Source organism: Bidens hawaiensis, unplaced genomic scaffold (genome assembly GCF_021521415.1).
Source record: "Bidens hawaiensis isolate Kalapana, Puna unplaced genomic scaffold, B.hawaiensis_p1.1 tig00016566_1, whole genome shotgun sequence".
NCBI lineage: Eukaryota > Viridiplantae > Streptophyta > Magnoliopsida > Asterales > Asteraceae > Bidens > Bidens hawaiensis.
The window spans coordinates 378081-405010 of record NW_027492521.1 but is presented as its reverse complement, the minus strand read 5'-3'; the positions used below and the strand labels follow the sequence as shown (position 1 = coordinate 405010).

The 26930-nt window shown below is 35.8% G+C and overlaps 2 protein-coding genes and 1 pseudogene across 2 annotated transcripts; all 3 read left to right on the top strand.

The window, feature by feature from the left end:
* The first annotated feature begins 757 nt into the window (after positions 1–757).
* Positions 758–5820, top strand: LOC143551797 (respiratory burst oxidase homolog protein E-like). The gene is made up of 13 exons (XM_077042147.1): positions 758–1528; positions 1676–1835; positions 2754–2802; positions 2895–3008; positions 3097–3519; positions 3591–3974; positions 4066–4161; positions 4243–4358; positions 4461–4631; positions 4719–5070; positions 5155–5283; positions 5378–5456; positions 5537–5820. The coding sequence occupies exons 1-13, from the start codon at positions 946–948 to the stop codon at positions 5644–5646; spliced, it is 2766 nt and encodes a 921-aa protein (XP_076898262.1). The 5' UTR covers positions 758–945; the 3' UTR covers positions 5647–5820.
* Positions 5821–6655: 835 nt separating this feature from the next.
* Positions 6656–7408, top strand: LOC143551795 (pectinesterase inhibitor 3 pseudogene; annotated as a pseudogene).
* Positions 7409–20010: 12602 nt separating this feature from the next.
* LOC143551788 (uncharacterized) lies at positions 20011–20836 on the top strand. The gene is made up of 2 exons (XM_077042145.1): positions 20011–20169; positions 20630–20836. The coding sequence occupies exons 1-2, from the start codon at positions 20011–20013 to the stop codon at positions 20834–20836; spliced, it is 366 nt and encodes a 121-aa protein (XP_076898260.1).
* The last annotated feature ends 6094 nt before the right edge of the window (positions 20837–26930 follow it).

Here is a 26930-nt window from a genome sequence, read left to right as displayed (position 1 = left end):
ACCCAAGCTTCACCACTATATACTACCAAAGAAGAAGACGAGCAGGTCATTCACTCTCTTCCAAGCTGGGGAGGATGATGTCGATAGCCTATAAGGCATTGTCCTAATGGAGGGTATCCTAGAACCCATGGGGATAGGCTCTGATAGTGACGGCTAGACCTGAGTTAACCTGGTTTCATACATAGGAGTTAGGACTATGGGATGAGGACGTATCAAGAATCTATATTTCAAATGCTTCTTTTAAATTGTTTAGTTATCTTATATGATGTTTTTATTTCACTTAGTTTTATCTTGTTACACAACTATCAATGTGATTTGTAGGTTTAAACATGGATTTTTGTTTTTGATTTAGTGAAGTTTGTTATAATGCTCTTCTGTGTTTGAATTCCCAGTTTCCTACTCAATTCGTATCATACTGTGTGATATTTTGATTTTCGTTTCATAAACATTGATGATAAAACTATGTATCCGAAAAATGCACCATTATGATGTTACATGTTGCATTTTAGCTATCGTAAAATGAATACTAAACCTTTTCAAAAAGATTTGGTACAATGTCCTCATGGTGATTCACTACTTAAAAGTACAAACATGGGTTGGTTGTACAATGACTACGATCATCAAGTACAAGAAATCTAGATGGGGGGAGAAAGAGTAAACATGAGAAAGCAGAAGGACTAATTCTGCAAAAATAAGCATATTGAAAATTTGAAAGGGAGGGTGGGTGTATTGTATATATAGTAATAATTTATAATAGCAAGGTGGAATTAAGTTGGAAAAGATAGGGGGTTAAAGAAACAAGACTCAACTACTCTCAACACACAAGCGTTGAATTCGTGTGCTCCCATCGCTTCGGTTGAGAGGCCTTTTCCACTCTTTCATCCCATTCCTTACATGTTGATGCAAATTCATGTAGCTTGAAAGAATCATATTCACTAACTAATCATGAGGTCTGAGTCACCAGTGAGTAGCCGCGGTTCGGATGGAATATCCAACTTCAGCCGGATATTGGACCTTGATCATTCCAATTCCAATGACTACGGAATCGGAGGCGCAATGCTTCCTATATTCCTTAACGATTTACGTCGAAACAATGATCAGGATTTAGTTGAAGTCACGTTGGAATTGGAAGATGATTCCATCATATTATGCAGTGTCACTCCCACGGCTAACAATAACAATTCTAGTAATCACCATCTTCCTTCACAGTCTCCGCTTGCTAGAGCCGCCTCGTCCAGGCTTCGTAGGAAATTCTCGTGGTTGACGTCCTCTTCGTCGCGTGCTTCTTCCTCAGACGCGAGTGTGGACCGAGTGGAGCGAGTGCTCGCGTCTAGAGATGCTAGGAAAAAGAAAGCTCAACTAATTCGAACCAAATCGAGCGCACAAAGAGCTCTAGGAGGTCTCCGGTTTATTAGCAAAACAACATGTACCGATGTTAACGAGCTGTGGAAGAACGTCGAGGCGCGGTTTGCGTGTCTTGCTAAGGAGGATGGATTATTAGCTCGGGAGGATTTCGCTGAATGCATAGGTGACCGTTAAAATAGAAGAATTTGATTTTTTTTAAATACTTTGAAATTATCATTCAAACAGTTATAATAAATTAAGTGACAAGTAAACAGATAACAAGTTGCGCTTCAGCCCCATTAAAACTTTACGGTTTGTGTTTTTTTTTCAGGAATGGCGGATTCGAAGGAGTTTGCGTTGGGAGTATTCGATGCATTGGCGAGAAGACGACAACAGAAATTGGGGAAGATCACGAAAGCGGAGCTTCATGAATTTTGGTTACAGATTTCAGGTCAAAGTTTTGACGCTCGTCTGCAAATCTTCTTCGACATGTATGTCTCTTGAACTCTCATTTTATTCATTGATGTCAACTGAATATTGAGAATGTTGTCATTACTGCCTTCTGGTTTAGTGGTAGCCCGGTTACTTCTCTCTAGCCGGCTTCGAGAAGAGGTCTTACCTAATTACCTGGTTGTTGCGTCTACTGGTTTTTCAAGTCGGACCTGATAGGAAAGAAAAGAAAATGTTATAATTTACAAACAAAATGTTAAAAGATTTAAGAATTCTATTTCGCGGCAAATAGGAAGAAAGTCAGAAACGAAATCAAAGTCAAAAACTCAAAACAATCAATGGCTCTTCGAGCTTGTTAAAATGTGAAATTACTAGTTAGCCCTTGAGTTCATTCAACAAATTAAATTGATGGTGTTCATGATTAGTATTAAGTTTATGGTAATTTGGTCATTTGGCATGTTCTGTAGCCAAACCGGCTACAAGGAATATAATAATAAAGTCTACCGCATATGAGTATATGATTGTTTTTGTGGGTTTAGAATAATAATGCTATAATCAATATTCTTTTTTATTAAAGAATAAATTTTTGTGACAGTTTTCATCTTGACTTGTCTTTGCTTGTTAGCAAGTCACAACCAATACAAGTTATTTTATTAAATCATACCTCACATTTCTTTTGAGATTACGACATATAATCTAAAACCTAAAACAAAATTACTTAACCATACTTTTTTACTGTTAGAACTCTTACCGGTGATTTCACGGATCAGAAAAAAACATCGTTTGTACTGGACATGTAACATTTGCTACACCGACACATGTGTTTATCACTTTGCTACCCAATTCAAGATTTTAAACCATATTCTTCATATGCTCTGATGATGAAGTTGGCCAAGTTGTGTTTTTTGTTCCTTGCTATGTAAGTTTTCATAATTCTTTCTTCTTTCTTTTAAACCTAGGGCCGACAGCAACGAAGATGGTAGAATCACACGGGATGAGATACAAGAGGTGCATATTTATATCTATTTAGTACACATGATTTGTTTCTCAAAAATCCTTTTAAAAGCATTTCTCATATAACATAACATTCATATATGCAGCTGCTAGTGCTTAGCGCTGCGGCAAACAGATTGTCAAAGTTGAAAGAACAAGCCGACGAATACGCTTCTTTAATCATGGAAGAACTAGACCCCGAAAATCTTGGCTATATTGAGGTACATTAGCTTAAAAAGAAAATAAAAACTCACTCTTTCAAGTTACAACAAATTTGTTAAGAAATAACACACAACTGTTATTTTTCAGTTATGGCAGTTGGAAACACTTCTACTACAAAGGGAAGCTTACATGAACTACAGTAGACCTCTGAGCATAGCAAGTGGCGGGTGGAGTCAAAACTTGAATTCACTAAAGCCTAAAAGCATTGTCCATCGGTTAACTCATTGTGTAAAGTGGATTTTGTTAGAAAACTGGCAAAGAACTTGGATTTTACTGCTATGGTTTTTAACCATGGCTTGTTTATTTACATGGAAATTTATGCAGTACAAAAACAAGGCTGCTTTTCATGTCATGGGGTATTGTTTGACCACTGCTAAAGGGGCTGCTGAAACCCTCAAACTCAATATGGCTCTTATTCTTCTACCCGTTTGCAGAAACATGTTAACGTTCTTAAGGTCTACACGCGCTCGATTTTTCATCCCTTTTGACGACAATATCAATTTTCACAAGGTAATTGTTAATATACTTTATGATGGTTTATTTGCGTGCCATGAACTTACTAAAATCCATTTGAATTGCAGATAATTGCTTTTGCAATAGCTGTTGGAATCGGCTTGCATGCTGGAAACCATATGATTTGTGATTTTCCTCGGTTGGTAAACTCTTCACCAGAAAAGTTTGCTCTTATAGCATCGGATTTCCATTATAAGAAGCCGACATACAAGGAGTTAATAGTCGGGGTTGAAGGCGTGACTGGGATCACAATGCTGATATTAATGTCATTTGCATTCACCTTAGCTTCGCGGTATTTTAGAAGAAATGTTTTGAAGCTGCCATCACCATTCAACCGGTTAACTGGATTCAATGCGTTTTGGTTTTCGCATCATCTTTTTGGTTTGGTCTACATATTGCTTTTGGTTCATGGATCATTCTTGTTCTTGGTTCATAACTGGACTCAAAAAACAGTAAGACATTTCCTTTCGTTTTGTAGGTTATTATTAATTCTTATAAATTTCATTTTTTTTCTCACCAAGAACATATGTTTCAATTTCACAGACATGGATGTATATCTCAGTTCCAATCTTAATATATGCGGCTGAGAGAAGTCTAAGAACACGACGCTCAGAACACTTCTCCCCTAAAATCATAAAGGTGAGAATATATATGTTAAGAAGACACATTATTTATCAAACAATTAACACAAATATACCGATAACAATGTTTATTTCACAGGTTTCCATTCTACCAGGAGATGTATTCAGCATAATTATGTCAAAACCGAATTGTTTTAAATACCGGAGTGGGCAGTATATATTTTTGCAATGCCCTTCAATCTCTTCATTCGAATGGTATATAACTATATATCACATACTGTCTACATTTTATCAATCATTTTCAATAGCGTGCAGAGATTTAAGAAAATAAAATAAAAATTTTGACCAATGTTTCAGGCATCCCTTTTCAATAACTTCATCACCCGGAGACGATTACTTGAGTGTTCACATCCGGACAGTTGGAGACTGGACACAAGAGCTGAAGCAAGTATTAACCAACGATCATGGATCTTCTTGCACGATTGGGCGAGCCAAGTTTAGGAAGCTAGGGGAAGTTGATTCAAAAGGGTAATTTCAACCGGCATTTAATCAACCCTGTTTTTTATATGTATGATTAAAATTAGAAAAGTGAAGTGAAAAAAGTAAATAATGCAGGTTACCAAAGCTACTGTTGGATGGACCTTACGGTGCACCGGCGCAAGACTACAGGAACTATGATGTGTTACTTCTTGTGGGGCTTGGAATCGGAGCTACACCTTTTATAAGTATTCTTAGAGACTTATTAAACAATAACAGGGCAGTAGAAGACCAAACAGATTCAAACACAGAAACGAGTATGTCGGGGGATAGTCTTACGAGTGTAGCATCTTCAAGTATGGCATCATCAAATGAAAAGAAGAAATCAAGAAAGATTAAAAGTGCAAATTTCTATTGGGTCACTAGGGAGCTCGGCTCGTTTGAATGGTTTAAAGGAGTCATGAATGAAGTCGCGGAAATGGATCACAAAGTAATTAATTAACATACTTGTATAAATCTTGATATATGTCAATACAGTCTACTAATTGATATGATTGTGATTCATCCGAAACAGGGTCAAATTGAGATGCACAATTATCTTACAAGCGTTTATGAGGAGGGTGATGCCAGATCAACTTTAATCACTATGGTTCAAGCACTTACTCATGCTAAGCATGGAGTTGACATCTTATCTGGCACTAGAGTATGATCATCCTAATAAATAACTACTAGCTTTAACGCTACATTAATCTAATATGCTAGAATTATACTAATAAAAAGCATAAATATTGTTGCAGGTAAGGACACATTTTGCTAGGCCGAATTGGAGAGAAGTGTTCAGCAAGGTAGCATCAAAACATCCAAATACAACCATAGGTAAACAAATCTCTAAAATCGCGATTCAATCGATTGACCAAACTGTGAGTCAAAGTTGAGAAAAGTTGTTTATTTTTCAGGAGTGTTTTATTGTGGGATGCCAGTGTTGGCTAAGGAGCTGAAGAAACTATCATATGAGATGAGTCACAAGACATCGACTCGGTTTGAGTTTCACAAGGAGTATTTCTGAATTAAAGCATTGCGATGTTCTACGTACTTATACATACATATATATATATTTTATAAATTTGAATTAAAAAAGAATGTAAATTTGTATACCATATAGCAGCTAGTGTAGGTAAACCTGTATAATTAGAGCAATGCAATTATGAAAAACCGACGATATATGCTCTATCCAATTAGTCATAAAAAGATTTAACAAACTGAGAGCCACACTGACATTTGGTTAGTTCATACGAATTTAGCCTTTCTGAATGCATAATGCATGTGAATTGGACCCCAAATGTCTAATGTACTGTATGTTCAAACAATTGAGTCCAGTCAAAATCAGGACAGAACACATGACATGATGTGGGGTTAGGTCAGATCATACAACATGGATGACACTAATGTAACAAGTAAAAATGTGTGTTTTTTTTGTTTTTGTTTTTGTTTCATAACATATTTAACCATTTATATAATATCCGGCCTCTCATACCAACCGGTATTGTTTATTTTGCTCATAAAAACTCAAAAGTTTCTTATTGCACATAATATCTGGCGTCTTATACCCTTTGAGGCACGTCATTCTTTTTTGGACGAGTATCTGTCGCATGGATATAATATAACAATCGAATTAATAGCAAACTATTTGCTACTAAGTTATGGCACCTTGTCCCATTCTCACCAACAGCCACATATCTATATACATATAAAGATACAACTGGCTAAGAATAATAATCCAACTAATTAATTATTTAACTATTTCATTTTGAAGTATTAACCAACCTAACCATGACCCGACCCATCTTATCTTTAATTAATCCACTGTTAAATGGCCAACAAATATAGGTGGGCATTTAAAAGGAGTAAACTCATAGCCTCTCCTATTGTTGTACTTTCCTCTTATTTCATACAACACCACATTTCTCCATTTATACAATCATCAATAGTCATTTACTAACCCTTTCTATATCCGGGTTTGGTTCAACTAAGAGTCTATGCTTATACAAAAAAATATATATTATATAGTCTTATATATGTCCAGCACATCACCTTTCTAACAATTTATTATCATTGTCCTGCTATGTTATATTATTTAGTTGCTTCTCAACTTCACATAACTTAATTAGCTTCATTTCAACAGTGTCCTGCTATGGCTACTTGCATATTTTTCATCATTCTTGCTCTCGCTTCCATAGCAACTATCATGGCTTACCCTTCACTAGATCTAGTCCAATCATCATGCATGCATGCCACCTTCCCTAAGGTCTGCAACCACACACTCTCCATTTACAACGGACCCGTCACCACACCGCATGAACTGGCACTAGCAGCTATTAGAGTCAGCATATCCCGAGCCACCAAGACGTCAAAATATCTTTCGGGCCTAAGAAAAGAAACCGACCAGAGGGAGAAAGGAGCGGTGAATGACTGTGCTAGCCAGATAGCCGACTCGGTTGATGATTTGAGGAAAACGTTAGGTGAACTCAAGGAGCTTAGAAGAGGCACGTTCCGGTGGCAAATGAGCAATGCCGAGACATGGGTCAGTGCAGCATTGACAGATGAAGATACATGTCTCGATGGATTCAAAGAGGTCGAAGGAAGGGTTTGGTCCGATGTTAAATGGAAGGTTACAAATGTGGCTAAAGTCACGAGTAACGCTCTCTATCTCATCAATCGTCTTGATCACCATTGAATGCTTTAGGCTTTAGCCATATTCTATTATCATTTGTATAATTATCATCATCAATTGATATGTAATGTAATCATGTGAACCAGTGGTTATTGTGCTATATATATGTTCTTGCTTGTTATATGTATGCATATAGGTAGTTATTTCTTTATAAATAAAACAATGTGTTTATATAAAGTAGACGGTTTACTCTGCTGACATAGTTATTGATAAAGTACAATAATTTTTCACACCTTGCAACATCTACTGAAAAGTTGCAAATTATAATATTATATTGAATAGTTATGAGTTGTAACCAACAAACGCAAATGAATTCAATATGGCCACCTTGATATCAAGTCTTTCTTTAGGCCCACCAACAAACTCATGTAATGTTTGAAATACAAATGCTAGAATAATTCGTTAACATTACAATTAGAGAGGTGCAAAGATTACAAATTAGAGGTGGAAAGATTGAAACGAGGTAAGTGGCAAAATTTAGACAAAAACGGAGAGAAGGGAGGCTGAAGAACGCCTGCGGGTCACTCAAGATACTCATAATAGTCACTCGCGGGTCATTTTATAGCACCCGCAAATCATCCACAATATTCGCAGAAATTGTATATCAAAGACAGAAGTCCAAAGTACCCTTCTAGTAAAGAACAGAAGACACCCGCAGGTGCGAAAGACACCCGCATGCGGACTAATAAAACAGATGACTTTACTTGTATGAAAGAAAGACAGTTACAGCTAACTCCTTCTAGAAGATTGGTGAAAATATTCCCTGATAGTGACATTTACCTCCTTATGGAGAGCACGTGATAGCACAACCAATTAGGAGAAGCCAGCTGTACATTCTGTTATACCCATGTACATGGCTAGCTGTCACCTAATATCAAAAGCGGCCACGTGTCCATTTAGGTAGAAGGAAGCATCTTTCAGATGGTGACACTGATGTAGATGTAGTGCTCTAACCAAAAACAAGTATTTATAAGCTTAAATACCTATAAATAGTACGGGTAAGTAAGGTCGTATCCACAGGAAATCAGTGGAAATTGCTAATCAAACTCACAATTTATGAAATTATTAAACTAAACAGACAGACGATGTCAAGCGGTTTGGAAATTAATTTGGTCGTAAAAAAATTTAAGAAAACAGTGACTACGCTTCAGGTTCGGGATATGCAATAAATTGACTACAATAATTATACAAATCGAGAAATCACACAGACATGATTCATGTATTAGAATAGATAAATGATTACTAGACACAGTAGTTTGGTTTTGATGATTCACAGAACTTAATCCGAAGAATTAACACAACTGAACACAGTCGACTTAATTACCAGTTCATTAATATAAAACTTAGCATCTACCAATGATTAATGGTAAACGATTCAATGACGATAAGAACTTAATCCTAAATGTTGATGAACACAAACCAAATAATTAATAATAAATGAAAGTCCCAAAAGCAAAGTTGTTTAATCAATTCCAATAAACATATAGATTCAATCAACCAAAAGATTAATCAAAACCAAATCCCAATACATATAATGTTCATAAGAATAATCAGTTCATATGCAAACCCTACACCTGAAATGGTCACGAGTGGTTTAGCCTTGCCTTTGCATCACGATTGACTCGAATATAGATTGGAAGGATTAAACCATGGATGATTTGGTGATTGAGAGGTGTTAAGATGGTGAGAATTGCTTTAAAGTCGTCCTTGGTGGCTAGGGTATGAAGAATAATCGATTTAAGGTTTATCCCGGCATAAATATGAAAGAAAACAATCCCAAAAAGCAATTTCGGTTAGACTTAGCCGTAGCCTACGGCCAGGCCACCGTAGCCTACGCCGCTAGGTCTGTAGGCTACGACCGTTAGGCGGTACCTTACGGCTCCCATTATGCCATTTTCATATTCTTGTCGTCAAGAAACCAAAAAATCATATATTATGGGTTCCGTAACTCATTTTCTAGCTCCGGATATGCCTGTTTTACTTTAGGTGCGCACGAATCACTTCCAAACTTCCCCGATTGCTTCATTTTTGCCCATAACTCAATTCCTTGCCATCCTAGGTGCTCCAAATTAGTTTCTTTAAGCTCCGAGCACCTGTAAACATAAAACCACTGAAAGTACTCGTGTTTGATATATAAAAACACTTAACATACATGAAATTAAACTCTTAAGACACATTCTTTTACCCACGAATCAGACAACTTCACCAATCACCTTCCCTCACCACCGGCTATAAATACCAAACTTATCGTCATGAGGTGGTCATTCACACTTTCTATATTACATCAAGCACTTTGTATTTTCTCTCTCTTTAAGAACAGTACTTATTCATGCCGGAGGGTGGTTACGGGAAGACTCTCCACCTTGTTCTTCCCAAAATTTGCATGATTATATGAGCACCATATAATTAATGTAACATTATGATTCTATTTTGCATGATTAATGTAACATCCCAAAATTTTCCGTTCGGTTAACGATAATAATAATAATAATAAAATATGATAGGATAAGTAGGCTGTTGGATGGGATTAACTATGGACCAAACGGGAAAGATGGGCCTTAGGTCCATGGGCTTAAGGGAGTATAAATACCCCTTAAACCCTAATCCTTTCCATTTTATCCAAATTTACACCTTAGCCTACACCTTGAAAAACACACACAAACACTATCCAATATCCCGAGCCAAGATCCGAAGGTGGAAACCCGATTCAGTTGGTGCTAGATCGTCGTGACAAGCTGAACCAACATCAAACTTGACCGTGTTCGTAGAACAACTCGTTTAAGGTACGTTTATATATAGAAATCGTTCATATAGGTTCGGTTTGGTTTGGGAAATCATAGATCTGTTTTAGTATGTTATAAATGAATCCAAAACAACAAACCTCACTAGAATTGATTAAGATTCGATAGGTTAATCGATTGATAAACGGGCCATACCTATATATGCCCAAATCGCACCCATTAAACGTGAATGCTTGGCCGATTTGATGGTTAGGGTTTGTAGGCGCTTGGATTGCGAGTTCAATGGTACCAAAATCGTGTTATTTGGTTAAGAAACGAGGGTTTAATTGCAGATATGGTAACTGTTGACCATTTCGTGTTCTTGGCAATTTTGACTTTGACCCTGAGTCAAAGTCTGGATAAGTACAGCTGAAAGTTCGTTATGGATAGTAATTCGTTATGCGTTCCTGACGAATGAGCCCTTAATTCGTGTGACTTGATAATGAATAAACCCTTGATTCGTTATTCATCCATTCGTTAGATTCTAATAACGAATCAGCTAGCGAATCAGCAGATGTCAAGGTAACGAATCAGATGGTGCTCATATAACGAACTAGAACAACGAATCACGTCATATTCAGATAGCGAATCAGATTGACGAAACCTAATGATGACAAGATAACGAACTAGAGTAACGAATTAGTTAACGAATCAGACTTAATTCGTTATAGCAAATGAGTTAACGAATTAGAAAATAAATTAAAATCCTAATGGAAAGTGTGTTAAGACAGTTAATGAAAATAAAATTTTTCCAAATTAGAAAATAAATTAAAATCCGAATTAGAAATTTTTCCAGCCAGGGGCTCTGCCCCTTGGACCCCGCTAGGGGCTGCCGCCCCTAGAACCCCGCTGCCAGGGGCGCTGCCCCCGGACCCCCGTTCGTTGTGGGCTATTGTTATACTAGAAACGTGATATGAGTAGTGATAGTTAATCATTACGTGTAATTGTTATACAGTTAGCCGTTCACACCTCTCGGAAGGAGTAACCATCAACAGTGAACGTAACCGAGTTCAGGTGAGTTTCTAGCCCCATTCCTTGTTATGTTTTCGGGGCTGTGTGCATACTCGATGTGATAATTAATACACTTACCCTAAATTGGTAAGTGTATGCCATGTATGATTTATATGTTATCTATATATGTCTTGAATGAGAATGAAAGCTTGTCAGTACGTGAACGATCTTTGGATATTGCACGTACTGTCAGGTTAATAAAATAGATATGAATATTATGTGTAATGTAAAGATGAGGGCTTGTCGGTACGTGAACGATCTTCGGATATTGCACGTACTATCATGTTATAAATATAGATTTGAATATTGTATGTAATGTAAAGATGTTGCTTGTCGGTACGTGAACGATCTTCGGATATTGCACGTACTGTCATGTTATAAATATAGATTTGAATATTGTATGTAATGTAAAGATGATTGCTTATCGGTACGTGAACGATCTTCGGATATTGCATGTATTTCCAAGTATAGTGATTGCCTCCTTATATGGATATTAAATAATAAATTATGTACATAGTTCCTTTTATGGATAATATATATTGAGTGTTCCTTCTATGGAAAGCACAGTGTTTCTTTAATGGAAAGCATAGTGTTCCTTTAATGGAAAGTACAGTGTTCCTTTAATGGAAAGCATAGTGTTCCTTTAATAGAAAGCATAGTGTTCCTTCTATGTAAATATATAGGATGTTCCTTCTATGGAAGTGTATAGAGCGTCCTTCTATGGAGAATTTATACAGAGCGTCATTCTATGGAATATATATATAGCATGGGCAATAGCCATGGTTCTTTTAATAGATATTATGTGACGTTCCTCTTATGGATATTTATACAAGGTTAAGATATGTATGTATGTAAGATATGTGTATGTATTGTATGTCGCCTAATTAACTAGAACTCACTCAGCGTAGCTGACTTTTAGTATGCACGCAGGTGAATATGATTAAAAAGCTAGCATGAGGTTGGCACATGGCACGGATTGGGCGGCTGGCATCTGAAGATGAAAGAAATGGTGTTTTAAATATGATGTTTATTATCATGGTTTTAAAGAAATGATTTAATGTTTTGTAATGAATGATTTAAGTTAACGTTTCCGCGAAAGTTTTAATAAACTCTGAATTTGCAGAACTGTGTTTATGAGTAAATCCAATGCTAAAGTAAGGCTACCGGGTTCGGGGCCTTACAATTAGATCTGGATCTAGCCAGGTTCTACTCACTTCAACCTGATTTATCCGTTAATCCATATCCGGTGAAAATATATATCGAATCCCATACAAGATTAGATTCGTGTTTCTTCAGAGGCTCAAAATTTTCAAATGAATAACGAGTAAATTTACACTACGTACTAAACAGTGGGTGTGGGTGTGGGTGTGGGTGTGGGTGTGGGTGTGGGTGTGGGTGTGGGTGTGAGTTATGGTTACTCAAGTCCCGAAGCAATATGAACACAAATAATAACACACACAATTTATCGGACTGGGCAGGTGTATGAGTAAATTAAGGATTTTATATGTAATAGACTTCTTGTTGTCTTTTCCTGTTGGGCTATTGATTGGGCTGGTGTATTAGCCCAGTGCCATAGTGGGTGGTGTCATATACTTTGAATCATGCAACTTGAGTAAGGAATTGAAGTCTTAATGTTGTGTGCCATGTTTGATTGGAGTATTGTTTTCATATTACATTATAGACCATAAAGATACGAATATTGTTGCAGTTTTAAACTTTTATGACCTAAAAAGAACATAGATCTAGGATTGATTTTAGTATTTGAATATTTTTGAACCTATAGAAAGTATTAACATTTTTACATCAAATAATTAATTTTCCCTTCATCTTATTAACACAATGCCAAATATGAAATAATTGTTTGATATGCTTTAGAATTGGTACACTTGATGATATGAATCATTTCTATAGTTCATCTTTGGTCCTATTGTTGGAGTGATAGGCACATGCTTCTCAGAGTACTGATGAGTTAGGGTGACATTTCGAACCCCTTTTTCAGAAACTTATATTCGTGGATTGATCTATGGAAGTGAATGAAAGGAAATTACATTGCTTAATTAGTGATTAAAGGAACTGAAAACATAAAACACAATCAAAAAAGGTTAAACTTTGTTTATGAGCTTACTCGATTTGATCTAATATGGAGGAAGTGATGGTATAACTTTAGTAACACTTAATAAACTTGTATTTTAGTTTAAAGCTAACTCTAATACCATAAAAGTGTTTATGAACTAATAACTTATAGTCAGTCAACAATATTGTAAAGGGTATCAGAAAAAAACATTAAGAGTCTCTTACGCTCTCTCTAGAGTTCTCTTTCTCCCCTATCATTAGAGCGGTACTAGAACACTACTTGCACCGGCAACAAAGGTGGCACCAATTGAAGTATAGTAATCTCAAGAAAAGATACTCGCAATCTAGAATTGGAGAAAGCACTCAAAGAACATGGAAGGTGAATAATTAGATTAGAATCATCGGTAGACGAAATGGAGAAATCGATTGAAGAAGTACTTAGGACAACATTGAAAATGGTAGAAATAACAAAAATGAAAGTAAAATTATATGAAGTTCATGATTTTACATGGAATGAGTTTGGCTCCAGTTTTAGCTCTTCCGAATTTTAAAAAAGTTTACCTTGGAAACAAAAGTGCATGCTCTAAATGTATTGGTGTTGTTCTCATGTAGAACAATCACCCGACACTGTTTGTTCATTAGTTGAGTGATATCAACAAGGCAGCAATTATATTCTATTTATGTCTAGGAGTTGCTTGCAGTTATTTTAGTGATCAAGCATTGGCACCGTTATTTGGTTCTGAATGGATTCATTATTAAGAATGAATGATCAACATAGCTTGAAGCATTTATTGCATCAGAAAGTATCCAAGAAAGGAGTGAAAATGTAGTTGCAGATGCTTTATCTCATGTTCACTAGCTGTCAGTATTTACTATGTTTCTTAGATCTTTTGATCCACATCAATTACCATTGAATAAAATTAAAGTCTTGGGTAAGTGATGCACCCCTACAAGCCATAACTTAATAAATGGCCAGGGTCAGTCATTAAACAAGAATGCTTGGGAATTGGGATGGTAGCCTTTTAAAACTAAAGCATAAGTTGGTAACTGGTGGTGACGAGCCTCAACATGGAATGGATATTATTTGTCTTTTCACTCTTCAATGGGGTCATAAACAATTTTATATTGGAGTTGATTTCGAATGCGCGATTTGGAGGACATCATTAGTTTAAGGACTAAAAGTAAATTTTGGTGCATAACTTATTTTGTTTATGGAGTGTATTTTATTTAGAACAAAAACAAATTTGGCATTGGTCAGTTTTCTTTATATTTATTACGATATTGGAACTAAAATAAAATATGGTGAGTCAGTGCGAATTAGGTCGTTGGTACCGGAAAAAAACATTTGGTCGATGTACTGGAACTAAAAAAGACAAAAAAATGACACTAAGGTGCCACCAAGTGGCCTAATCGGGTACTTGCGACACCAAAGTCGTGTATTATATTATATATAAAATGATAATAATAATAATAATAATAATAATAATAATAATAATTAGAGTTTTTTAAGTTCCTAATTCTTGTTTTTATTATTCCTTAAGTTTAGTGTTAGGCATGTTTTCTTTTCATTGTAAGTTTTCGTTTGATTATTCATAAAGAAAAGAGTAACTCCCATGTTTGAGCATCGTTTTCATGTTAGAAGCAGAAGTGGGTGTTGCGGTTGGTTTGTTTCACTTTCCAACATATGGTATTAGAGCCTTTAAAGTTCGTAATAGCAATTTGGTTGAAGAGGTGATCAAGAGTTACTTGTAATTGATTGATGGTACTATTCTAAGACCTTATACAAGAACAACAAACCAAACACGAAGACCTAGAGCCTAAACGATCATGGGTACGCTCATTTTTGGTGATTGAAGAAACCGATCAAAGGCAAGAAAAAGAAATTGATTGCAACGAAGAACCAATCCCAGATCAAAGAGTCTAAAATTATGGCAGAATTACAAGTTTTAGGAGGAATTAGGAAGCTGAATATGACATCCTACTTTTAATAATAATAAATAAAAGAATTTTGTTTACTAAATGGTGTGTTATTATTTAGTTAAGTTAAATAAAAATAATAGAGTGTGGGCTTGGACAATAAAAGATGGAATAAGGGACGGTGATGGGCCTTAGGTCCATGGGCTTAGAAGTATATAAACACCCTTAAACCTCCATAAAACCCTGAAAGCCTCGTTCCACCAACTTTGAATCCCTGCACATTCAAAAACACACACAAACACTCCTCTTTGATTTCGGCTCAGATTCGAATCCGAACCAAGAAGAATTTGTGTTAGATCTTCGTCAAACAACAAAGAAACATGTCTAGATTTACGTGTTGAATCAGACCCGAAGCAAGAAGTGACCTAAAATGATATGTTTTAGATTAAATGTTAAGTTTTTTTAGGTCAGATTGCCCTAGGATTTGTGCTAATAAAATGCAAACTTTAATGTAAACAAGTTGTTTGGAACGAAACGGGACAAACAAGTGATGTTTGAAACATGTTAGAATGAGTAAAAAAAGTTGTTATGACCTGGGACTCATTTTATCAGTTAAACAGACATGACTGGATGTAAAAAGTGATTAGAATGGAAATACACGAAAAACCATGTTTGAATCGAGTTCTGAGAAACTTGATTTGTTTGGAAAACGAATCGAATTGGAAACGATTCGAATAGAATTGGAAGAACGAACTGAACAGAATTAGAAACAAATCGTATCGAATTAAAACTTGATTCGATTGGTTTGAAAACTCGAATCGATTGGTTTGAACTCCAGTGTAAGGCCCCGTTACCGGTAACCCTACTTTCGTGTTGGATTTACTCATAAACACAGTTCTAAATATCAGAGTTAATTAAAACATTTACGCGGAATATAAAACTTTCATAAAACATTACAATATTTCATAACTTGTCTCAAAACGTCCTTTGTCTTTCACATTAAAACATTAAAATTAAAACATCGTAAGTCTTCAGATGCCAGGCTCTTATTCTTCTGCCATGTGTCCCCGCTCAAGCCAGCTGTCTCATCCTACTCACCTGCGTGCATACTAAAAGTCAGCTACGCTGAGTGAGTTTTAGTTAATTACATAATCATACAATACATTCTTTACACTTCATACTTAACCTCTTAACTTTCTTTCATACACACTTAAGTGCTTTTACTTTCATTTTTTACTTTCATACTTTCTTTACATACATAATCATATGTTTTAAAGAGCCTTTCGCCCTATAACCTCACAGATATTATAAGGGTCTGGTCCCTATTTTTCGAAAATTAGAAGGGTTCGATTCCCTAACATCACAGATATTATAAGGGTCTGGTCCCTACCATCACAGATATTATAAGGGTCTGGTCCCTAGTTTCGAATATTAAAAGGGTTCGATTCCCTAACATCACAGATATTATAAGGGTCTGGTCCCTAACATCACAGATATTATAAGGGTCTGGTCCCTAGTTTTCGAATATTAGTAGGGTTCGATTCCCTCTTCGTTCCATACATTATACCCCGAGTATTTTTTTAGGGCTCGATACCCTTTTCGTAACCATACAACCATACATCATACCTCGAGTATTATTAGGGCTCGGTACCCTTTTCGTAACCATACAACCATACATCATACCTCGAGTATTATTAGGGCTCGGTACCCCTTTTCGTAACCATACGACCATACATCATTATTTCCTTCTTTTATTATCTCTATCACGTTCATACGCATAAGCATTCATATTATACTTACCTTATACATAGCATTACAACCTGACAGTACGTGCAATATCCGAAGATCGTTCACGTACCATCAAGCAATCATTCTTACATAACACATATATTACGTAGGGCATACACTTATCACTTCGGATAAATGTATTAACAACACATCAAGTATGCACACAGCCCCGAAAACATAACAAGGAATGGGGCTAGAAACTCACCTGAACACGGTTACGTTCACCGTTATTCGTAATTCCTTTCTTCAGTTGTGCACGGCTGACTGTATAACAAGTATACGTATCAATTAACTATCACTTCTCATAATGTATGTCTATCTTTATATGACCCATAACGAACGGGGGTCCGGGGGCAGCGCCCCTGGCAGCGGGGTCTAGGGGCGCAGTCCCTAGCAGGGTCCAAGGGGCAGAGCCCCTGGCTGGGGTCGAGCTGCCAGGTCAGCTTGGAAAAATTTTATTTCCATTAACTGTCTTAACACATTTTTTATTAGATTTTTAGTTTACTTCCTAATCGAACTTGGCTTTAGGCGAAGTTAAACCTTAGGCGAACTTAGCTTTAGGCGAAGTTAAACCTTAGGCGAACTTAGCTTTAGGCGAAGTTAAACCTTAGGCGAACTTAGCTTTAGGCGAAGTTGTCATCAGCCGAACTTGGCTTTAGGCGAAGTTGAACCTTAGGCGAACTTAGCTTTAGGCGAAGTTGTCATCAGGCGAACTTGGCTTTAGGCGAAGTTGTCATCAGGCGAACTTGGCCTCAGGCGAAGTTGTCATCAGGCGAACTTAGCTTGCAGGCGAAGTTCATCAGGCGAACTTAGCTTGCAGGCGAAGTTCATCGCTTTGAAGGCGAAGTTGCCCAGATGCAGGCGAAGTTGCCCAGACAGCCGCTGTTCGGTTTCTTTCCAGCATTTTGAGCGATTTTAACACCCTTGCTATGGTTCAATATCACCCACTACGCTTCCCGACCATTTTCGGTCGCTTATACACTAAAAAAGCTTGGATCTTTAAACTTCAAAGATCAAGAATCATACCTTTTTGGGCTTGTTTGGATCTCGTTTACTTGCTAGTACACTAATCGCTCTCTCTCGGACCTGCCCGACTCTTCCCTTGGCTCGGCCGGCCGGCGGCGGTATGCGTGTGGTGTGTGTGTGTGTTTTGGGGTGTTAGGGAGTTTGGTGAAAATGAAGATATTTTGGGATTTTGGGGGTATTTATATCCCTGAAATCCCATTCTCATTTAACCCATCTCAATTAATCCACGTCCAAGACCCGCTCCCTACCCGATATTAATTAATTACGCGAAATCACTAAACATAACTTCCTTTATTCATAATTAAAATTTTTAGGATGTCACATCCAGCTTAACCCCAGCCAGGGGCTCGGCCCCTTGGACCCTATTAGGGGCTGCCGCCCCTAGAACCTCGTTGTCAGGGGCGCTGCCCCCAGACCTTGTTAGCTAGGGGTTTCACTAACCTAGAAATATGATATAATTAGGAGTAGTTAAGTGATGCTTGTTAATTGTTACACAGTTAGTCGTGCCCAGCTTAGATGAGGTGTGACCACAAAGTCAGAAAGAAACAGGACACATGTGAGTTTCTAGCCCCATTTTTTAGTTATGTTTTCGGGGTTGTATGCATACTTGATGTGGTTAGTTAATACACTTATCTTAAGTGGTAAGTGTATAATATGTGAATGTTTGATAAATGAAATAGAAAAGTTTAAGAGTATTTACGAAGTATATAAAAATATATGTAATGAATTGTATGTATGGTTGTATGGAAAGAAGGGCACCAAACATTAATAATATCCGAGGATGACGGGCACCGGAACCTAATAATATTCGAGGATGAAGAGCACCGGACCCTAATATATCTGAGGTATGTAAGGCAAAATGCTCTTTAACACGTAGAGATAGTTATGTATGCACTATGTATGATTAATAAAAGAAAGAATGAAAGTTTGAAAGAATGAATGAATGAATGTATAGAAGAAAGTAAAGGATGGTAAGAATATAGTATGTGAATGTAATGTATGTTATCTGATTAAGTGGGTGTTTGGCATTCCTTATTTTTCTCTCCTTATAACTTATGAAATTGAATAAGTCCTTTTTTCTCCATTTTAGTGTTTGGGAAGTTATAAGAACTTATGGGTTTCTCCTTATTTATAAGGTTAAAAGATGGGTTTTGAATAAGTTGGGATGTCCTAACTTATCTCCTTATATGTTTTAAAATACCCTTTCCACCCTCCACCAGATCCTATACATCTCCCCTGTTTATCATTATTTCACCCACCCACCACATCCGCCTACCTCCCTGCCGTTCATTAACCCAGCTCTCTTCAACCCTAATTGATCATTGAATTCGCTCCCCAAAAGCACACCAAACTCATCGATTAATTGAATTCATCTATCTGCCAATCTCATATACCCCTAGTAACATTGAATTCATTCTTAAAATGCCCCTTATTAATATGAACCTGCCTCATCTTCTTCCATTAGAAAAACACACGGTGGTGTACAATTTGAAAAACACAGGTCACCAGGTTTGTACATATAGATTTTCAGTCCGTTTGATTCGCTTGTAACTGGTGTTTAAATTCGTTTGCAAGTTATTCAGTTGAAACATGCTTGGTGTTTTGGTGATTTTAGTAGTATTGGATTTAAGTTAAGTAGCATTGGGGTTTATGTTTATGGATTTAAGTTAACTAGTCTTATTAGATTTTATATTTATGGTGTGTTATTAGATGCATATTATGTTTTGTTGCAAATAATCTTTATGCATGACACATGTTCATATGTAAAAAAGCTTAGGTGTTCATGATCTATTTGCTATACTCAAGTTAAAACTTCATATTTTAATGTACCAATGACATATGTTAGTTGTTTGCTCATTCATCCATGGTTGTTTTCTTATATTCACTAATGTGTGTTCACCTTGGTATATTGGATGTTTTTGTGTATGAATCATGGATATAGTATGCTTAAGACTACGAAAAACAAAAAAAAGTCTTGTGGGGTAATCATATGTTCAAGGAGTTTATCGATGCGTGCTTGCTTGAACTTAGAAAAGGGAATAGACCCGGTACTCACTTTAGTAAGATTGGGTGGAAGAATATAGTTCAAACCATGCATGAAAAAATGGGCATAACCTTTGATGAGAAACAAATTAAAAACAAATGGGACGTCATGAAAAAAGAATGGAAGCTTTATGACCGCTTGATGAGGCATGAAACGGGGATTGGTAGGACGAGAAGTTTAATCGATGCTTCGCCTGAGTGGTGGGATGAAAAAATAAAGGTAAGTTCTACACTCCTACTGTTTTTTTAATCATTTGTAGTTAGGGGTGTTAATCGGGTCAACCCGATCGAGTTTCGGGTTAATCGGGTCAAACCTGAATGCATAATGGTTTGTAAAAAAAATTGACTTTGTTGAATGCATAATGGTCTATAAACTGTATTGTTTGCTGAATGCATGAATGCATAATGGCTTTTAACTATTTGTTTAGTTCATAATGGTTTGCTGTATGATTTTTAAAAAACAAAAATAATGACTTCATAATTCATCAACATCAACATCAACATCAACATCAACATCAACATCAACATCAACATCAACATAACCCATCTTTGTTTGTAAAAGAAAATAAAAAGAAAAAAAGAAAGTTGAAAATTATATTGTGTAGTAACAGTAGGTATATTGTATAGTAACAGTAGGTAGATAAACTATATTTGTTCATGTTATCTAATTTATCTTGTAGGTAGATAAAGACTTTGTTAAATTTAGGGATGCAAACTTGGAAATATTTGAAACGCATTATGCTCCTTTGTTTCGGGATTCGGTTGTCGTAGGAGATCAAGCTATGACTCCATTACAATTTCAAAAGGATAGCAATATAGAGGGCAAGGGAGACAGTGATGAAATAAGTTTGGGTGTTAATGTGCCTTTGTTTGCTAGTTTTGCTTGAAGTAGTTCGGGTAAAAGGAAGAAGTCTAATGATGTTGCCAACAAGCGTTCAACCAAGAGCAAAGCTTCATCTTTGGAGGAAAAGATAGATGGCGTAATGAAAGTCTTATCAACAAAAAGCACACAAACTTTTCCACCAAATGCCTCCTACCCAACAATTGAAGATTGCATGAGCATTGTCATCACTTTTCCTGGTTTCGAAGAAGGTTCCGATGAGTATTTAAGTGCATTGCGTGTTTAATCGAAAAGCAAAACCGTGATGCTTTTATGTATCCAAAGACTCATGAATCGAAGATGGGGCTCCTTAAGTTACTTCTGAAGACTAATTAGTTGTTTTACATTCTATCTTATCGTTAGACATTATGTGTTGTTGTACTATGTTTTATGTTTGTATTATCGTTTGACATTATCGTTTGACCATATGTGTTATTCTACTTATATTTGTGTTATCGTTTGCATGATGATGGTGACGACTCTTTTCTATTTATATAGGATGGATTGTGACGACTCGCATTTGCATGATGATATAGTATGACATTATTTTGTTATTATTGTGCATTGTTGGTGTTTTTTAAACATTATGAATGTAGTATTATTATGGTTTAATCAAAAAAATTATTATATATGTAAAAAAAATTTATGATGTATATTTTGTAATTTCTTTTTCAATATGCTAGAGATGAAAAAGGTATAAAATGGTATAAATAAGTAATCCCAAACACTTTTTAAAAATAAGTTATTCACTTGTAAAAAATGTTATTTTTGGTCATTTTACATCAATAAGTTAAACCAAACACTTTTTAAAAAATAACTTATTGACTTATGTTAATCCAAACACTTTTTCTAAAACTCCTTATCAAAAAGTCACAATACATTTTCAACTTATCACTATAAGTTCTTTTCACCTTAAATAAGGAATGCCAAACACACCCTGACTATAACTCACTTAGCTTAGTTGACTTTTAGTATGCACGTAGATAAATAGGCTGAGGTAACTAGCTTGAATGAAGACACGTGACATTGGAGTGAAGGGTAGGGTTGCACATTGTTGTAAGACCGGACCGAACCGGGTATAACCTGGCCCGACCCGAGACCGACAGGTGCATGAAATGTGTAACCGAGGACCCGACCTGTTTGAGCATTTCGGGTTTCAGCCACATTCGGTTTCGGTCTCATCGGTTAGGGCATAAGACCGAGACCGAGAAATGAAACACTTTTTACTTGGATTCCATGCACTTGAAGCATGTATTTTCTTGCAGGTTGAAGGAAGTAGAAAAGGTGAGATAAAGAAGACGATGTTGAGGATGAAGACAGCTTTGGGAACACTAAAGAAAATACAGTGTGTAATGAAAAAAAGGTTTGAATGTTGTTTTATCTAGATAAAAAAAAGTTATTATATTAAAAGGAATATAATAAATGGCTTATTCTCAATATTTGTTTCCAAGATAAAGCTGACTCTTCACCTAATTGTGTTCCCAATAATCCATCAAGTTATTTTTCAAATGGATTTAAAATTTTAATATATTATAGTTTAAAATCCAAATTTATATGTAAATTTATATAGCATCTAAATTATAATATTTTTTTCAATATGTTTGATGTTTAAGTTACAATAATAATAATAATAATAATATATTTGATAATTAAATGTCACGAAGCATGTGGATTTAGTATAAATATGATGACTATTTCTTGATTTTCATTTAAATAAAATAAACTAAATTTACAGACATATAGTCACATCGATTCAGGCATTATGATTTTGTTTCTTTTTAATCTCTCTTTTCCAGACATAGTCAACATCTATTTTTTTAACATATTTTGTCTTCTTTTAATTTATGCCTCTTCTTCTGATCATAATCTCCATTGAAGCGAAATACCTACTTGGACTACATAGTTGGATCTATCAAATTCGGTTCTGCCTTGAAAATTTCGGTTACCTTCAGTCCAGGCCCGAGGACCGACCCGAACCCGAATTTTGAAGAATATAGGAACCGAAGAACAGTTTGTTTATATGGCCCGGGTTCGGTTTTGGGTAATTTTCGGTCCGGTTCTCGGGTTTTTTCGGGTCGACTCAAATTCTGCACACCCCTAGTGAAGAGGTTGACATTTTGAAAAGAATGTTATGATGTTTAAATATGATTTTTTATATTATGTTAAAAGACAAGAGTGTGATTTTTATGAAAAGATTTGAATGATTATGTAATATATGGTTGAAGTTTGATGTTTCCGTGATAGTTTTAATTTACTATGATATTTAGAACTGTGTTTATGAGTAAATCCAGCGCTAAAATAGGGCACCGGGACCGGGGCCTTACATTGAACCTAAAGAAAATACAAATAAAGGACAACATGGATCAAATCCTATCTTGAAGGGCAAGATCTACGGTATGTAACGAACGACACATGAGATAACCAACAAACGATATCAGCAGTTGTATTGGGAAATGCATGTTAAAGTGGGTTATGCGATGTTCATCATCAACACAACATTCGAAGATGTTCTTAACCATATTCAAGACCTAGAATAGACAAAGCTAGTGTGTGATATGTTTGAAACCTTGTTCAAAATAAGAAAAACGATGCTCGGTTGTAATTAGTCGAAGGCGAACTAATGACGGCTTCCCAAAATGATCCTCCAATCTTACAATACATCCAAAAAACAAATTTTTTTGCGTGAAATCGAGGCGCTCGATCAACAGTCTAGGGTTAATGATATCGGTATGAAGCGAATACTTATCCGGAGTTTAGGGTCGAAGTATCATGTCACATCCCAACCTACGGCAGAACATGCCGGGGCGCGACAATATTGTATCATAGCTCAGAAGACATTAAGTAAAATACATGTGTCAATATCTAAATTATTCATTCATATATCAAATTTCAAAAGCACAAACATTGTCTCAAAAATACAGTTACAAATAAATAATTCAAACCATAAATAACTTAAAACAAATGTGTTCTTCATTCATCAAAGCAACCTAAGGTATCATCTAACTTCCAATACTTGATTCATCCAATAAGGCTACCTACGTCATGCGTTAAAATATATATTTTTGTCAACATAACGTTGAACAAGTAAACCACAGTTTTTGAGTATATATAATAATAAAATGACAATTCCATGTAATAATCGTAAATTTCTACAACTAGTAAACAATAAATAAAAGCTGTCTTTTCAACCGAATCGCATTGATAACGGTTTACTCCGACAACATATGATCATCCTAATGAGGATGATGTACCAACCAACATAAACTAAACACATAGTCATATTCACGTGTAACAACTAATCGAGCAATTACAATTATGCATATAACGGAATTGTAGTGAAAACAATAAGTTGATTTTGAACGCATAACGCCCCCAAAAATGTAAAACGCTAAAACCGGGGATGTGTATTTACTTACCTTGTAAAAGCGTTGATGAGGATGAGAATACAATAAAAGCAATCAAACTCCTCGCGCTACGTCTACGAAGGTTCTTAATATAATAAACGAATTAATATGGAACGAACTTAAGAAGTTTTAGAATCTATCACGAACTTGATTGTTTAGAGGATTATTAAGTATAAGGAAATAAACAAACGTGGAACTTAAATGGAATATTTAAGTTTAAATAATATTCAAGATTTTTTTGATAAAGGTGATACTTATTTATGAATTTTTTTCCAATTAATATTTATAATGATAATAATAATAATAATAGTTAAACAATAGTAATAATATTACTAATAATAGTAACCATACTAATAAAAATAATAATAATAATAAACATTAATAGTAATAATAATGTTAATATAATGCTAGTAAAACCGGTTTTTTTAGGATGACGGGAAAATGATTCAATGTGTCTGTTCATAATAATATTTAAATGTTTATTTGTGTAGCGGATAATAATTGTTAAAAGGAATTTAAACAATTAAATAAAGTTAACAAAAACAAAAAAAGAACAAAAATGAATGCCAAAACCGGCTGGGTCGGGTTCGAACTCGCAACCCAACCCTTGCTACACATGTGACCAACCAACTGAGCCAACTTAACTAATTGTTAACATTGCAGACCCGAAAATCTATAAACGTATGTTTAAAGGGACATGAACCCTAGATTATCCAATTGGATAATCTGGTCCATGTTCGATCAAACAAATTTAGGGCTATTGTCCTCTGACAGATCATGATTCCAACCATACCTAATAATCGAATTATAACAACTAGTAAGATGGTGAAATTGATCAAATGAGTTGCGGCCAGAAGTAGGTTAATTTAGGTGATAAGATGTTATTGTAAACGGAATTAAGTTTAGGGGAATCGTTGGCGACGGGGAGGAGGAGGTTTCTGTAACTTTAATTGATCCATAACGAAGTGTTTATATAATATCACGAGTTAGGGTTTGTTTGGGGCTTAATATAACTAATTGATCAATTTACAGACGAATTAACGTGTTTTATCTATAATTGGATGTCGATTAAGCGTTGATTCGGTGGAATATGCCAAATACCTAACTTAATTGATCATAAAGGAGCGGGAATTGAAGATTTTGAAGGGGTTTGGGGTGTGCTGGGTCGGGTCGGACACATGGACCGTCTGGTCGGACCAGGCGTGGGTTAGGGTTTGGTTTTTGATAAAATATTAATTAAATTTAATAAATAATAAAGCTATAACAAACTAAATACTCAATAAATGAGATGTGTTCATTAAACGAGTGATCCGAACCCTTAAACGGGTCGGGTAACGATTACAAGAATACAAAAAGAAAAATCTGAAATGTTACATATCATAGCTTTGTTACCGCTATCCATGGTGAGGTAACCCGGCCGAGTATAACTGAGTTCCTGAACATCTTTGCTGGACAATAAGCCTTGACAAAATAACTAGTTGGTGTATCTATTAAGTCTGAGGCATGATGGCCATGTCGTAACAATCATGCAAAAGCCCACTTAATCTATAGACAGGGTAAGTCAGGTATCGAATCCAGAGGAGTGTGTGGTCAACATTATATGTTTGTCTATTTATCTAAGCTATTTACAAAACATGTAACTTGTCAGATCTACGTGAAGGAAGGTCTACTCTCCGACCAATAGACATTCTTGTGTTTGGATGGGCGGGGGGAAGCATGCATGTGTGGACCTTACTGGAGTGTCCCCTCTTGTTGGGCTTAGGGATATCGGGTTTGCTGCTAGGCAGGCCGTGTTAAAGGCAATATCAGGAAAAATTGCTAAGCACACGAAGGCTTGTGTCGACAATCAACACACCTTCATTCTTTTTGCTTCCGATACATTTGGGTCACTTGCCCCTGATGCTGCTACATTTCTGAAAATAGTTCAGTGGGTCATGCACAGTTGTAACTTATCGATGCTGAAAAACAATAACTTTGTTTTTAGTAGGATCAGATTTTCCATTCAAAAGGGATTGATGGCATAACTTGTTTCCCGCTTACCTCTATTGTAATTAGATCCCTTTATTACTGTTAATAAAGTTCTTCTTTTACAAAAAAAAAAAAAGCTTTGGATGCACTTAGTTAAATGAGTTTTATAGTTGATAGGAAACAAATCACAACCAAGATTCAAGCACAATCATTCAACTATTTCACATTATTGAACAATAACTAATTATCAATTGAAAAATATTGTTTTTGTTTACTAAAAAATTCTAATCGTAGGCATAAAAAATTGTGACACATACGCATGTGGTAACTAAAGGTTCGTTTACATCATGACTCAGCTAAGGACAACTGTATGCTTTATTAAATAAAAAATAATCAGCAAACCCTATGCGAACAAGTATCACTACAATTGACAAAGTGAACGTCCAGATTGAAATAAACCTAAATCGAACGCTTGTCTAACAATACTAAATATCAAGAAGCATAGTTCGTCAATCAACAATCACATAAAGTCCAGTAATAAACATGAAAGAAACTAAAATCATACAATACTCTACGTCCGAGAATGTCTCGAAAGAGACTAGCCGCACATATTCTTCGATTAAGCTTCCCCTATAGATTCGGGATGATGAACTACAACCCCGATGGTGGTTAGAGATGATACGGGGCTATCGGAATCACCTCGTGCTATCCCCAAGATGGCTAGAAGTG